The 16,774-nt window shown below is 44.1% G+C and overlaps 1 protein-coding gene across 1 annotated transcript in view; it reads left to right on the top strand.

The window, feature by feature from the left end:
- The first annotated feature begins 129 nt into the window (after nt 1–129).
- NDUFA7 (NADH:ubiquinone oxidoreductase subunit A7) overlaps nt 130–16,774 on the top strand; it is a 41,527-nt gene continuing 24,882 nt past the window's right edge. The window contains exons 1-2 of the mRNA XM_073651051.1: nt 130–276; nt 4,201–4,250. Of these exons, the coding sequence (XP_073507152.1) occupies nt 226–276; nt 4,201–4,250 (101 nt within the window). The 5' untranslated portion in view covers nt 130–225. The remainder of the gene's footprint in view (nt 277–4,200; nt 4,251–16,774) is intronic.

Raw genomic sequence — 16,774 nt, 5'->3', positions numbered from 1 at the left:
GGCGGTAGGCCCTGCGCTATGCACGTGATGCGTGTAGTACCCAGTGTGCAGTAGTAATTTGCAACCATCTTTAAGAAGACCACATTGCGTTGTAGTGAAAGACAAATTTATGACCAGGAGACTAACGTAGGGCAGTACAATGCGCGCTCTTGCGAAGGTCATTTGTGTCACACTCTAATCCTTCCGCGTATACGGAGGTTCCGCTTTCTGCCCTTGTCGGGTAACATGGCTACTGCCACCAGATTCATCCAGAGGCTGAGGAGCTGGGCTTCTGGGGTAATGCACAGTGCGGCGGGCTCCGGTGTGATTGCTTGTAATGGGGTTGTGATGAGTGCTGTAGAGGCCTGTTCACACTAGTGCGGCACACGCCAGTCACTTGCTGCTCTAGGGTCTCATTTTCTCCTCCCGGCTTTCTCTTAGTGTTGCGTCCCCATAGCCCTGTGAGGCCTTGGTGTTTGAGGTCATTAATTTTACCTTTCAATGAACTGAACAACAGGGAACCTATTATTGTGAGACGGCGCCATTTAGTTTTCCTACTTTATTCTGCTGGTGAGGATGACCTTGTAGCTCCAGGTCAGTGCGGCTACGGCGAGGCCAAACATGGCTCAGGTCTGTTTTTTTCCTTTAAGTAGTGGAAAGAAAGCTGTTGGGTTTTCTAGTGTGATCGATCAGACTTTCCCAGAGGAGGTGACCCCACAGGTGTATCTTTAATGTGGGGTAAACGGGGTGACCCCATGGGTGTATCTTTAATGTGGGGTAAACGGGGTGACCCCACGGGTGTATCTTTAATGTGGGGTAAACGGGGTGACCCCATGGGTGTATCTTTAATGTGGGGTAAACGGGGTGACCCCACGGGTGTATCTTTAATGTGGGGTAAACGGGGTGACCCCATGGGTGTATCTTTAATGTGGGGTAAACGGGGTGACCCCACGGGTGTATCTTTAATGTGGGGTAAACGGGGTGACCCCACGGGTGTATCTTTAATGGGGGGTAAAGGGGGTGACCCCACGGGTGTATCTTTAATGGGGGGTAAAGGGGGTGACCCCACGGGTGTATCTTTAATGGGGGGTAAAGGGGGTGACCCCACGGGTGTATGTTTAAGGGGGGGTGACCCCACGGGTGTATGTTTAATGGGGGGTAAGGGGGGTGACCCCACGGGTGTATCTTTAATGGGGGGTAAGGGGGGTGACCCCACGGGTGTATCTTTAATGGGGGGTAAAGGGGGTGACCCCACGGGTGTATCTTTAATGGGGGGTAAAGGGGGTGACCCCACGGGTGTATCTTTAATGGGGGGTAAAGGGGGTGACCCCACGGGTGTATCTTTAATGGGGGGTAAAGGGGGTGACCCCACGGGTGTATCTTTAATGGGGGGTAAAGGGGGTGACCCCACGGGTGTATCTTTAATGGGGGGTAAAGGGGGTGACCCCACGGGTGTATCTTTAATGGGGGGTAAAGGGGGTGACCCCACGGGTGTATCTTTAATGGGGGGTAAAGGGGGTGACCCCACGGGTGTATCTTTAATGGGGGGTAAAGGGGGTGACCCCACGGGTGTATCTTTAATGGGGGGTAAAGGGGGTGACCCCACGGGTGTATCTTTAATGGGGGGTAAAGGGGGTGACCCCACGGGTGTATCTTTAATGGGGGGTAAAGGGGGTGACCCCACGGGTGTATCTTTAATGGGGGGTAAAGGGGGTGACCCCACGGGTGTATCTTTAATGGGGGGTAAAGGGGGTGACCCCACGGGTGTATCTTTAATGGGGGGTAAAGGGGGTGACCCCACGGGTGTATCTTTAATGGGGGGTAAAGGGGGTGACCCCACGGGTGTATCTTTAATGGGGGGTAAAGGGGGTGACCCCACGGGTGTATCTTTAATGGGGGGTAAAGGGGGTGACCCCACGGGTGTATCTTTAATGGGGGGTAAAGGGGGTGACCCCACGGGTGTATCTTTAATGGGGGGTAAAGGGGGTGACCCCACGGGTGTATCTTTAATGGGGGGTAAGGGGGGGTGACCCCACGGGTGTATGTTTAATGGGGGGTAAGGGGGGGTGACCCCACGGGTGTATGTTTAATGGGGGGTAAGGGGGGTGACCCCACGGGTGTATCTTTAATGGGGGGTAAGGGGGGTGACCCCACGGGTGTATCTTTAATGGGGGGTAAGGGGGGTGACCCCACGGGTGTATCTTTAATGGGGGGTAAAGGGGGTGACCCCACGGGTGTATCTTTAATGGGGGGTAAAGGGGGTGACCCCACGGGTGTATCTTTAATGGGGGGTAAAGGGGGTGACCCCACAGCCCTGGGTTATCTCACACCAGAGCGGTCCAGGGCTGCAGGCGTGTAGCCGGGCTCTGCTTCATGCTGGAAGTGGTTTGGACATTATGAATCCACTGATGACTTCCCTTTAAGATATCCAATGTTTTTTATTACTTGTTTTGCCTTTATTTTCTACAAAATATGGGGCCTAAGTTTTGTCATTTAAATTATAGTATCTTTTCTGTTTTTTTTGTGATCTCCTTTTTTTAAGGCTACTAAAGCTTAAACTCTGTTCTCCATAGCTTTTTTTTCGTTGTATTCATCGTTCTTTGTTGCCTTTCCTTTTTTGCAGAACTTTGGGTGATTTTGGCTTTTTAATTCAAAAATGTTTCTGTCTGCAGATTTTCCAGCTGCAGGGTAAATTCCACCTCCACAGTAAAGCTAATCTGGACATACAAAGTTACCCGGCAATCATGTGAGCCTAGAACAGGAAGATGATGCTTCCTAAACCTTGAGCTCTGTTCAGTGGTGTGTACAGTGATAAGGAAGGTAGACAGTAGTAAACCGTCTATGCCTTCCTCATGGGGGCTTGATTTTTATTTATTTTTCTTGCAGAAAGAGTTGGATTTGTTAACTAATCCACTTTTGAAGTGCATATATGGTAAAAAAACAACCTTTTTTTGGTTTGTAGTCTGTTGTTTATAGGTGACATCTTAAAGAGCAACTATCACCTCTTGGGGAAACTTTATGATGTAAAAAAAATAATTGTAGTTTGTGTATGTTTAAAAAATAAATATGCCTGTCAAATTTGGTGATTATAGTTCTGTCACACTAGAGTATTGCACACACACTAGTATATATGTTAATGACCCTCAGCTCCTGTTCTGCTGTGAGCGTGAGCCGAGTGTCAGTGCTCTGTGCTCCGATCCTCTCGCATCAGAGAATCACAGCACAGGTGCGGAGGAGACTGAGGAAGTAATTTCTCCGTCTCCTCCATCGGGTGACATCTGAATTCAGTGCAGTGTTTCACACACACCCATAGACTTGTATGGGTGCATGGGCTCTGACTCTTGCTACCAATCACAGCATGCTACTATTGTTCTCTCATGCCAAATCTGCATGAGCAAATAATAGCAGATGTGAGCTGCACCATAGTATAGCACTGGGCCGAGTGCGATCAGATTTTTTTTTTCTTTATCGGATTGCGCTCATCTGATTTAATCACAAGTGTGAGCGAGGCCTAAGAGGCAAGGTCTGAAGTCGGGGCTCTCTGCTTTCTCACTATTTCACCGCTGTCTGAGACTTCCTGCTTCTCAGCTGGGAGATATCACTGTGTGTGGGAGCACTGGCATGTGCAGCTTGTATATGGGGGAGGTGCTGTTTTTGTATTGGGTATGGTGAGGTAAGTAAAGAGGTAATATGGATTCCTGTGTGTTGTAGAGGAGCAGGGTAGAAACACCAATTTCAGCTGCTTCTGAGTGCTGTGGCTGTCTGAGACTCTGATTAACCCTTTGCTTGCAGTATACACAGAAGCATCTTATTACATGGCTGATTATATTCGTTTTGGCTCCTGGTTGAAGGGATGTTTCTGGTCGCATAGTCAGTGTGCTACTACATACATCTCCCCAACTACCATTATTGAAAACTGTAAACCTGCAGTAATATTTCACAGACAGGTTATTTTTCTAGATGTATTTGTCAGTCATGGTGATGTTAGTTAAGCAGGGTTTTTCTGTCAATTCCTGCAGTTTAACCTCTACGATGCAACAATCACCGATTTCCCACTTCCCACAGTTTTAGCATTAGGCCACTACGTGCATCTCCTGGATGCTTGCTGCTACTATTGCATGTTCTCTCTTGTGTCATTTCAATAATTCTTTATGACCAGTTTCTTTAGGGAGTGTTCTGAAATTAAGCTGCTTTAATTTTTCTCATATTTTTAAACCACAGCAAAATCTTCAAGAGAAATTACAGCTTCGTTATACAGAAATTGCAAGCAGGTAAGTACAGGCCGTATAATAATGGTCCTATAGATGGGAAATTGCAGGAAATCTAATTGCCTTCAAATTTCACCTGCACAATTAGAGGATCTTTAACTAGTTTTGGCTTGTTATACTGGCCACATAATGGAAGCGTGGCTGCTGAGCTGAGTAAAATTTAGATGTTGGTTTTGTTTTTTTATTAATTTCTCCTCTCTATTGCGGAGATGTTGGCTTGTAAAATTTAGACTAAAAGGGCGCTAACAGAGATTAATCTCTGGGGCCGTGTACTTTTTTCCCTGCATGTCTTTGACCAATCGTAACCCCTTTCTGACGTGAGCCGCAATATATCCCTGTGCCCTGGTGGGCTTTAATGACTAGGTATGTATTATTACATCTCACTGATCGCGCCTGCGTCATCACGGGGTCATAATCCACAGTGGGACTAAGTAAAAAATAAGTAAATAAAAAAATCCTTATACTCACCTGTCCGAAGATTTCCCCTGCTGTAACCCATCTGACAGCTCACGTCGGGGAGAATGACTAGCTCCAGCGAGCGGGCTCCTGCTCTGTGCTGAGCTCCGTGAGGGACAGGACACCGCTCGCTGAGCGCAGCTTCGGGGCCTGCTCGCTGGAGAGCGAGTCATTCTCCCCTGCTCTTCGGCGTGAACGGTCAGATGGGTTACAGCGGGGGACATCTTTGGATAGGTAAGTATAAGGATTTTTTTAAAATTTTATTCTTATTACACTAGGAAAATAATACTACTCTCAACATTGTGCCTTGCTGGCGCTGCTTGCCGCGCAGGCAGGGGACAATGATGGTGGCAGCATTCAGCACCCGGCGCTTGAGAACAGCACTAACTTTACCACTGATTCCCAGGCGCTGGTACATGTGCTCCTGATGCGGCTCTCGGGCATCACACTGTTGCCACACGTATGTCACACAGGTGGACACAGATGTCTCCGGTACTGTTTTTTTTTTTGGTACTGGAAATATCAGGATTTCTGAAATCAGCCTCACTCTAGACTCCATCTGGCCTCTGTTTAGCGGTGTCCTTTTTTTTCAGAGGTTCACAAAACTGTGGCCGATGGCACTTTTTTGCACGCCTAATAAAAACACTGACACTGTGGGATCACAGACCAGACAGCATCAACGGTGCCTCCATCTGCCTTATTACAGGTAATCTTTTTTCCCGGGGGTTCCGTCTGAATCACATATTTCAGTCATGTGACGGCTTGTTTTTTGCGGGACAAGTTTACGTATTTATTGGTACCATTTTCAGGCACGTGACATTTTTTGATCGCTTTCTATTCTGATTTTTGGGAGGCAGAATAAACAAAAACCAACAATTCAGGAATTGTTTTTTTATGCCGTTCTGCATGTGGTAAAATTGATAAGGCAGCTTTATTCTTCGGGTCAGTGCGTTTACAGCGATACTACATTTATATAGGGTTTTTTTTTGTTTTGGCTCTTTTACACAATAAAAACTATTTTATGGAAAAAAAAATTTGCAGTACGTCCCTCAGGACAGCACACTAGGAAGTAGTCCTTCCTTGACCTATAACGGGACAGGATCACAGAGAGGTTAAAAGGCCCCTCCCACCTCCAGTGTGTTTTCCTGTCCCTAGCAGGACAGATGCAGGAGAGGAATGCGCATCAGCGAGAAGATTACTTGAGAGTTCAAGGGGATCGATCTCTTCCCTTCCTTCTGTGAAGAGGCTCCGGGCTGATAACTCACTGGGTGGGGGTCCCTCAGCCACGTCTGTAGAGCGGGAAGTGGCTCCTGGCTTTGCCGCTTCTCTCGGTGGAGGGCTCTCGGCATCAAGCTGCATGTGCTCCAAGGTGGAGCTTCGTTCTATGGAACCAGGTGGATCGGGGGGGTCTCGGCTTTCCCTCTGTCAAGCAGTCCTGGGCTGATACCTCTCTGAGCAGAGGTCCCTTAGCCAGCCTGTGCAGCATTCCCGGTGTGACGCCGCTTCCCTCCATGATGGGCTCTCGGCATTACGAGCTCCCCCTGTTCTATAATGGGTGTGGAGCCAGCACAGGTAAGTGCACCGGGCTAGGCCTCTGGGCAGTTACTAGCCTCATGCCTTATGCCAACGCTGGGCCTAGAGCCCCATGTGCTAAAGTCTGACTTCAGTTAGTCACATGTCATAGCTGCACAGGGCCTGATGATTGGGCTTCACAGTTTGACTTATGCCAAGCAGGTTTGTCTCTCTGTATGGTGGAATATACACATGCTTCACTGTTGTCTGCAGACCAGTATCAGTCTAAAGGACACATAGTGTTAATTCAGCACATTATCTCCATGAAGTCTGCCCTCCAGCTGCGCCTCATTAAATTGGCTCCTTCAGGTGGAGAAAGTCTGACAATTGAGGTGTACTACTCGTATAGGAGGTTTATTCTGAGTTCAGATGAATTACTCCCCTGATTAGTCTCTTGTCCAATGCCTTCAAACATGGCTCTAGTCTGTGCTTTGTAGTGCCTCCATGGTACATCACAGTGCATCAGTATGCATAAGGCTGTGTGCCCACGATTCGTTTTTTTAAGCGTTTCCGCAGCGGCAAAAACGCTTGGTAGAAGGTCTGCCATGTTCCCCAATGATAATCCGCATGTGCTCTACATATGCTGCGGAAATTTCCGCTGCCGATTATCATTGCGGAAAAAAACGCAGCACTACCAATTATTTTGCGGAAGTGCTGCGTTTTCGCCGCCATTGACTTGCATTGGAACACATGCAATCCGTAGATTCCATACATGGAATATGTAGATGCGGAATCCATGCGTTCCAATGTGCGGATGGTACCTGGGTGTGGAGGACAGGAGACTCTCCTCCGGACCCGGGTACCATAGAACCTGTAAAAAAAAAAAAGAATAAAAGAAAAAATAAATGTTACCTTCTGACGGCCCCCGCTGCGCTCATCCTCTCATGCCGGCAGATCGCGATGGACTGAAGGACCTGCGCTGACGTCATAATCATGTGACTGGTCACGCGACGCTGACGTCGGCAGGTCCTTCAGTGTACCGCTATCTGCCGGCAAGGGAGAACGGAGCGAAGCAATACACCGGGGGCCATCAGAAGGTAAGTATAGATTTATTTTTTTATTTTTTACTATTCTTTTACGGGCACAGTATATAAATTAATGCCGTTTGCATGGATTTATATAGTGTGACCAAGTTGACAAGCACTTTCCAAGTGATGCTAAAATCGCTTGGAAAAGCGCTTGATAACCCACATGCAGAAATGCATGTGAAGAACGCTTCACATCCGCATATCCCTGGCAGGAAAAACGCATGTACAATCCGCATGCGTATTTTCTGCCAGGGAGATGCAGAAACGCTCAGGAGAAAATCCGGAGCATTTCTGCATCGTGGGCACATAGCCTTATGGTGCCTCTCTGCCTTATATTGTTTCATAGCACCTTAGGGTACCTTTGTGCCTCATTGAACTTTATGGTGCCTCTGGGCCTCATGTTGTCTCATTGTGCTTTATGGTGCCTCTGTACCTCATTGTGGCTGTGGCCTTGTGCCTACGGTTTTTGCCTTGGGATGCTGGCATCAGGCTTCGTACAGTGTCTCTCTGATTTTGAGATTTGTTTTTTCGTGACATATTGTACTTCATGATAGTGGTAACATTTCTTCAATATCGCTTGTATTTATTTGTGAAAAATTAGAAAATTTTGCAATTTTCAAAATTTTAATTTTTATTCCCTTAAATCAGAAAGATATGTTACCGCAAAATAGTTAATAAATAACATTTCCCACATGTCTGCTCTACATCGGCACAATTTTGTAACCAAATTTTTTTTAATTTTTTTTTATTAGGGAGCTTTTTATAACGGTTAAAAGTTGACCAGCGATTTCTAATTTTTACAACAAAATTTAAAAACCATTTTTTAGGGCCCACATCACATTTGAAGCGACTGAGGGGACTTTGACAGAAAATACCCAAAAGTGACACCATTCTAAAAACTGCACCCCTCAAGGTGCTCAAAACCACATTCAAGAAGTTTATTAACCTTTCAGATGCTTCACAGGAATTTTTGGAATGTGGAAGAAAGAAAAAAAAAAAATGAACATTTATATTTTTTTTCACAAAAATGTTACTTTAGACCCACATTTTTATTTTATTTTTTTTATTTTCGCAATGGTAACAGGAAAAAATGGACATCAAAATTTGTTGTTCAGTTTCCCCAGAGCACGCAGATACCCCATATGTGGGGAAAAACCACTGTTTGGGTGCACGGCAGGGTTCGGAAGGGAAGGAGCGCCATTTGACTTTTTGAATATAAAATTTGTTTGAATAATTAGCGGACACCATGTTGCGTCTGGAGAGCCCCTGATGTGCCTAAACAGTGGAAACCCCTCACAAGTGACACCATTTTGGAAATTAGACCCCTCAGGGAACTTATCTAGATGTGTGGTGAGCACCTTGAACCCCCAGGACATGGGGGGCCCTGAAAATAAAAAAAAAATCTAACTTTTTCCACAAAAATGATCTTTTAGCTCCAAATTTTTTATTTTCACAAGGGTAAGAGGAGAAAATAGACCCCAAAAACTGTCGTGCAATTTCTCCTGAGTACACTGGTACCCCATATGTGGGGAAAATACAGTGTTTGGGCGCACGGCAGGGTTCAGAAGGGAAGGCGCACTGTGTGAATTTTTGAACGCAAAATTGTCTGGAATCGAGAGCGGACGCCATGTCGCGTTTGGGGAGCTCCTGATGCGCCTAAATAGTGGAAACCCCCCCCCCCCACACACACACACAAGTGACCCCATTTTGGAAACTAGACCCCTCAAGGATTTTATCAAGGGGTATAGTGAAGATTTTGAACCCAGAGGTACGACACAGAATTTGATAACATTAGGTCATCATATTGAATAAGTTGTCATTCGTCTTGAGTGCAAGTGCTCACTACATGATTTTGCATCGGGTACTCGGGTATGCACCATGTATCGCGGGTGCTCAAATTACATGCTCGATTTCCCACCCCGCATGTTTCACGGTTATTAGACACCCAAAAAAAAAGTGCAGGGATTGCTTGTGCATGGCAGGCAATCCCCACGAGGTTTTTTGGGCTGTATAACAGCTGCGAAACATATGGGCCGGGGACTCGAGCATGTCACTCGAGCACCTGAGATACTCGGTGCATACTCAAGTAGCGAGCACTTGCGCTCAACACTAGTCGAAATATCGTCGTCATTTTTTTTTTCTTTACATTTGAAAAAAATCCCAACCCCAGCACAACCCCAGAGTTTATTTTTTTACATCAATTCTTTGTGCGGTATAAGTGAATTGACGACTTTATTCTTCGGGTCGGTGCAATTACAGCGATACCAGAATCATATCGGGTTTTTATGATTGAAAGCTGGCACACGCTAAAAAACGCTCTATTTTTGCATCACCATATTTTGAGAGCTATAATCTTTCCATATTTCAGCCGACAGTCATGTGACTGCTTGTTTTTTGCGGGACAAGTTGATGTTTTTATTGGTACCATTTTCGGGCATATTACATTTTTTGATCGCTTTCTATTTTGATTTTTGGGAAGCAGAATAAACAAAAACTCAACAATTAAGGAATTGTTTTTTTTTATTCTGTTCCGCGTGTGGTAAAATTGATAAGGTAGCTTTATTCTTCGGGTCAGTATGTTTACAGTGGTACCATATTTATATTGTTTTTTCCCGTCATCCATGATTGCACCATGCGAAAGGTTAGGATCCGCCTCTATTACCGGACAGGAAGCCCTGAGCACAAAATAAAAAGGCAATTCCCACTTCTTCCTTCAATGTGGTTTCCTGTCCTCAAGGATGTAGAAGCCTGGAGCACACGGCTGGAGCAGCTGTGAATCCTGGAACACCATGCTGTGTTCTATAGCAACCTCTAGTAAGTGGCAGTGAGCAGGGGCCCAGTTGGGCGCTGAAATTTTAACATCCGTCTGGACGAATCTAAATTTAATGTTACTGTACCTACCTACGTTTGTTTGGCCTAGGCCTCATGGCTGGGCCTCTTGCATGGCGTGTGCTTTGGACCTCATGGCTGGGCCTCATGCCAATTCAGGTCTGGGCTTATGTCTCATGTTGGCCTGTCTGAAGGTTTTTTCAGACCGCTTCATAGTTGCGGAAAACCCTGCCACGTTGGGTCTAGGATTTTCCTCAGCTGTGTGCCTCACAATGGGTTGCCCGGTTAGTCAGGCAACGTGGGGCTTGTAGATCTGTTTCATAAAGGTCTCAAAGCTTCACTACCCTTTTACTAGCAATATTACTGATATTGGTAAGGAGGTTTTCTGGACGATGCCCTCGGTCTGGGGTGATTCTGTTTAATACAGTCCAAAGGGTAGCTGCTGAGTAACAGGTCCAGTCAATCCCTCATACTTGGATAGCATATTGAACTAGTCAGCATTTAACATCTATGTCCCAGTGGTCTTCTTGGTAAAGGTGTGAATGGGGGTGCTAAAAGGAATACCAATTTAAGTCCAGTTGATCTTCACAATCTAGGATCATTAGTAACGTAACATAGGTTGAATAAAGACCTAGGTCCATCAAGTTCAACCCTTCTCTCCCAATTGAACTCTGACGCTTACTTACTGGGACTAGGCCTCACAAATGTATTGCCATTTTCATTATAACTGCACTATTACAATTAAAGCGAACCAGTTTATAACTTTTTTTTATTTAGTTTTTTGTATTTCTAATAATGGTATTATTAAAATCCATATACCTTAAAAAAAAAAACAAAAAAAAACTGTTGATCCAGAAGAAGGCAAAATCCAGGACACATTCAGTCAATTTGCATCAGGGGGAAAAATTCTCTCTTGACCCAGAGAAAAGGCGATCAGTACTAGAACCCTGGATCAAAAGTACTACTATAGGTGTAATATTTTGTCTAATTTAACTGTAACCCACAATGTTATGTATCGAGGAAATCACCTATCCCTTTTTTGAAAGTTTTTAATGTTTTGCCCTTACTACCTCTTGTGGTAGGGAATTCCACAGTCCGACTGTAAAGAACCCTTTCCTGTTTAGGTGCTGGAATTGATTTTCTTCCACCCCTTAGTATGGTCTATGGAAGGAATAAGTCATGTGCTAGTCCTTTGTACTGACCACACATATATTTATACATGTAAATGAGATCCCATCTGAGGCGTCGTTTTCTAACATAAACAAGCTCAACTTTTTCATCCTCTCATCATGAGAGGCCTTCCATCCCTTTAGATGAACTGGCTGATAAACATCTACAGCTCAGTCCAGCCACACCTCCCCCTCCTGGTTGAATGTGCAAGAGAGACATGGTTGCTAAGCTTAAAGAAACTATGTGCCCATGATGCAGAAATGCTCCGGATTTTTTCCTGAGCGTTTCTGCATCTCCCTGGCAGAAAAAAAAACGCATGCGGATTGTACATGAGTTTTTCCTGCCAGGGACAAGCGGATATGAAGCTTTCTTCACATGCATTTCCGCATGCGGGTTGACAAGCGCTTTCCAAGCGATTTTAGCATCACTTGGAAAGTGCTTGACAACTTGGGTCACACTATAATAAATCCATGCAACCGGCATGGATTTATATAGTGTGACTGTAAAGAATGGTAATAAATAAAAAAAAAATCTATACTTGCCTTCTGATTGCCCCCGGTGTCTTTATCTGATTCATCTCAGCTTGCCGGCAGCTCGCGGTACACTAAAGGACCTGTTGGCACATGACTAAATGACGTCAGCGCAGGTTCTTCAGTCCACCGCGATCTGCCGGCAAGCGAAGACGAGGAGACCGGGGGCCATCAGAAGGTAAATCTAATATTTAGTTTTAATTTTATTCTTTTTTTTTTTTTTTTTACAGGTTCTATGGTACCCAGGTCCGGAGGAGAGTCTCCTGTCCTCCAGACCCGGGTACCATCCGCACATTGAAACATTGGATTCCGCATGTACAGATGCAGTGATGTGGATTCCATGTGTTCCAATGCAAGTCAATGGCAGTGAAAACGCCGCGCTTCCGCAAAATTATTGGTAGTGCTGCGTTTTTTTCCGCAATGATAACCCGCAGCGGAAATTTCCGCAGCATGTGCATAGCACATGCGGATTATCATTGGGGAACATGGCAGACCTTCTACCAAGCGTTTTTTAAGCGTTTCTGCAGCGGAATTGCATCGGGTGCTCTGGTATCCACTGAGTATCGCGGGTGCTCGAATGACATGCTCGAGCCCCCCCCCCATATACTTTGTGGCCAAAAAATCTCGCGGGTATTGCCTGCCATGCACGAGCGATCCCCGCATGTTTTTTTTGGGGTGTCTAATAACCGTGAAAAATGCGAGCGGGAACTCGAGCATGTCACTCGAGCACGTGCGATACATGGTGCGCATCCGATGCAAACTCATGTAGCGAGCACTTGCACTCAAGACGAATGACAACTTATTCAATATGATGACCTAATGTTATCAAATTCTGTGTCCTACCTCTGGGTTCAAAATGTTCATTATACCCCTTGATAAAATCCTTGAAGGGTGTAGTTTCCAAAATGGGGTCACTTGTGGGGGGTTTCCACTATTTAGGCACATCAGGGGCTCTCCAAATGCAGCATGGCGTCCACTCTCAATTCCAGCCAATTTTGCGTTCAAAAAGTCACACAGTGCTCCTTACCTTCTGAACTCTGCCGTGTGCCCAAACACTGTATTTTTCCCACATATGGGGTATTGGCATACTCAGGAGAAATTGCACAACAGTTTTTGGGGTCCATTTTCTCCTCTTACCCTTGTGAAAATAAAAAAATTGGGGCTAAAACATCATTTTTGTGGAAAAAGTTTTATTTTTTTTTTATTTTCACAGCTCCATGTTATAAACTTCTGTAAAGCACTTGGGGGTTCAGGGTGCTCACCACACATCTAGATAAGTTCCCTGAGGGGTCTAATTTCCAAAATGGTGTCACTTGTGGGGGTTTTCCACTGGTTAGGCACATCAGGGGCTCTCCAAACGCAACATGGCGTCCGCTAATTATTCAAGCAAATTTTACATTCAAAAAGTCAAATGTCGCTCCTTCCCTTCCAAACCCTGCTGTGCGCCCAAACAGTGGTTTTCCCCCACATATGGGGTATCTGCTTACTCAGGAGAAATTGCACAACAAATTTTGGGGTCCATTTTTTTCCTGTTACCCCTGCGAAAATAAAAAGAATTGGGTCTAAAGTAACATTTTTGTGAAAAAAGTTAAATGTTCATTTTTTTCTTCCACATTCCAAAAATTCCTGTGAAGCACCTGAAGGGTTAATAAACTTCTTGAATGTGGCTTTGAGCACCTTGTGGGGTGCCGTTTTTAGAATGGTGTCACTTTGGGTATTTTCTGTCATAAAGACCCCTCAAAGTGACTTCAAATGTGATGTGGTCCCTAAAAAAAAAATGGTTTTCTAAATTTTTTTGGAAAAATGAGAAATTGCTGGTCAACGTTTAACTTATAGTTTCCAAATAAAAAAAAAAATTTGGTTCCAAAATTGTGCTGATGTAAAGTAGACATGTGGGAAATGTTATTTATTAACTATTTTGTGTGACATATCTCTCTGATTTAAGGGCATAAAAATTCAAATTTTGAAAATTGCTAAATTTTCACCAAATTTCCATTTTTTTTCACAAATAAACGCAAGTGATATCGAAGAAATTTTACCACAATCATGAAGTACAATCTCAGAATCAGGGGGATCCGTTGAAGTGTTCCAGAGCACTTACCTCATAAAGTGATAGTGGTCAGAATTGTAAAAATTGGCCTGGTCATTAACGTGCAAACCACCCTCGGGGGTAAAGGGGTTAAGGTTACCAGGTTCCCTAAGTCGATTAACTTTTGCTTCTATTACACACTGAGTCTCAGTACCAGTTCTTATATACTTCAGTTGTTGGTTAGTTGATTTAATGAGAACAGAATATCGAATCAAATCTGAGAAAGATATTCAACCACACATATAAGTGAAGTCTCTAAATATAGGCCTTTTCTCTGGGAGATAAAGAGGAAAGAGTAATGTAAAAATCCTTTTTACTCTTGTTGGTGCTTTTGGTTAAAGTTCCAAATCAATAGATATCATTCAATCAACATAATATCTAAAACTTTCACAATCTTCCTTCTTGAAGCACTATCCGTTGAAGGAGGATATTCCGGGGATCCTTCTTCAGGTGTAAGATCCTGTAAGGATGCTCCCTCCTTATTGAAGGATTCTGTTATAGTCTCTCGTATGGTGCTATCATGGGTGAGGGGAAAAATGATAATTACTTACAGGTAATTAGATTTTCCTGAAACCCATGACAGCACCCTAATTTTCCCTTCCTCTAGCTTTTGGTTGATGGTTCTTAGTATTCTCTTCTCACAATGAAGAATGGGCTTGAGTGAATGTATAAATAAGAATGATGATGAATTTGGGTGACTCTTACTTGACTCCTGGAAACCACACGGAAGGAGGAAGTGGGATTTGCCTTTTTATTTTGTGCTCAGGGCTTTCTGTCCAGTAATAGGGGCGGATCCTACTCTCGTATGGTGCTGTCATGGGTTTCAGGAAAATCAAATTACCGGTAAGTAATTATTATTTTTTTATGTTTTGGCGCTTTTTGCACAATTAAAACTATTTTATAGAAAAAATAATTATTTTTTTGTATCACTTTATTCTGAGAGCTATAACTTTTTTTTATTTTTCGGCTGATGGAGCTGTATGGCGGTTTGTTTTTCACGGGATAAGATGACGTTTTCAGCTGTACCATTTTTTATTTAAATTCGTCTTTTGATCTCGTTTTATTTCATTTTTTGTTTGGCCGTATGATAAATCATTTTTTTTTTTTTTTTTTGCTTTGTTTTTTTATTTATTTTTACAGTGTTCACTAAAGGGATTAACTAGTAGGACAGTTTTATAGGTCAGGTTGTTCCGGACGCAGCGATAACAAATTTGTACTTTTATTGTTTCATAATATTTATTGGTACAATGTATAATATTTTTTTTTTTTTTAGATTTTATTTATTTTACTCGTATAGCGCCATTAATTCCACAGCGCTTTACAGCTATTATGGGCACTGTCCCCACTGGGGCTCACAATCTAGAGTCCCTATCAGTATGTCTTTGGAATGTGGGAGGAAACCGGAGAACCCGCAAGAAACCCACGCAAACACAGGGAGAATATACAAACTCCTTGCAGATGTTGTCCTTGGTGGGATTTGAACCCAGGACCCCAGCGCTGCAAGGCTGCCGTGCTAACCACTGTGCTATACAGCCTGACAGCACTGCACAGGGAGAAGTTACTTTGATTGCGAACTGCGCATGACCAAAGTAACTTCCTGGTGACCCGGATGTCATGACTACATCGGGTCACCATGACAACCACCGGGATTTATCACAGACTGCGCGGGACGCCGAACTTCCCCTTGCTCCCGGAATGTTGCAATCAACTTCGATCGCAGCATTTCGGGGGTTAATGTGCCGGGAGCAGTTCGGCACCGCTCCTTGCACATTGTCACAGCTGACACCCAGTGTGATCAGCTGATATCTGGCAGCAATCGCGCCCGCGCAGCCTCTGTGCGTACGAATACGTAGCTGGCCCAATAGGCCCAGGGCATAGATATGTATTCGTACGCCCCATGCCAGAAAGGGGTTCATGGCAAGGAATGTTACCTGCCCGATTGCATATTCATTAGTTTCAATAATATCCAGGCCCTTACTTGAGGCCTAGAGATCTAGAGAGTCAGAATAGACATCTGTGGGCTCCTCGATGAGTAATGTATAAACATCCCAATGCTCTTCACATTTATCCATATACTAACTGTTATTGGTTTGATCTTCCAGCAATCCAGGACCTCTGTCCTGCATGACATCATACTATGGTAAGCTGGTCTGTAACCAGGGTTTTGCCTGAGCCCAGGAGGACCGGTGAAGGAACAGCCCTATATTCTTAAGCACATGCGAGTTTATTGTTGGTCTACAACAGTCCTCATTGGGTTTGTGGCAGAGGCTATCACCATACTTTTGCTGGGTAATAAGAGGTGTTTAATGTCTATTCTATGGCTGTGGTGTTATAAGTATAATCTTTCTAACATTCACAGCGGTTCATTATTAGTGTTGGGGTTCAACATGGGAGTCTCTCTCTCCCTCTGTTTTAGCTGTATAATTTGTCACATTTATACTCAATGTTTGCATTATACATATATATCAGACACTCATTATGGTGATTTTATCTTTGCAGATCTTTTTTTCTTGTCTATATTTCTTCTGATCGTACAGATCTTTTCTACAACCCCTGGCAAAAATTATGGAATCATCGGGCTCGGAGGATGTTCATTCAGTTGTTTAATGTTGCTGAAAAAAAAGCAGATCACAGATATGGCACAAAACTAAACTCATTTCAAATGGCAACTTTAGGGCTTTAAGAAACACTAAAAGAAATCAAGATTAAAAATGTGGTACTCAGTAAGGGTAATTTTTTTCAGACCAAGCAGAGGGAAAACATTATGGAATCACTCAATTCTGAGGAAAAAATTATGGAATCATGAAAAACAAACACACAAAAGAACACTCCAATACATCACTAGTATTTTGT

The sequence above is a fragment of the Phyllobates terribilis genome, unplaced genomic scaffold (genome assembly GCF_046119375.1).
Source record: "Phyllobates terribilis strain yellow unplaced genomic scaffold, ASM4611937v1 Scaffold_1__5_contigs__length_1240528914, whole genome shotgun sequence".
Taxonomy (NCBI): domain Eukaryota; kingdom Metazoa; phylum Chordata; class Amphibia; order Anura; family Dendrobatidae; genus Phyllobates; species Phyllobates terribilis.
This window is presented reverse-complemented; position numbering and strand designations above follow the sequence as displayed.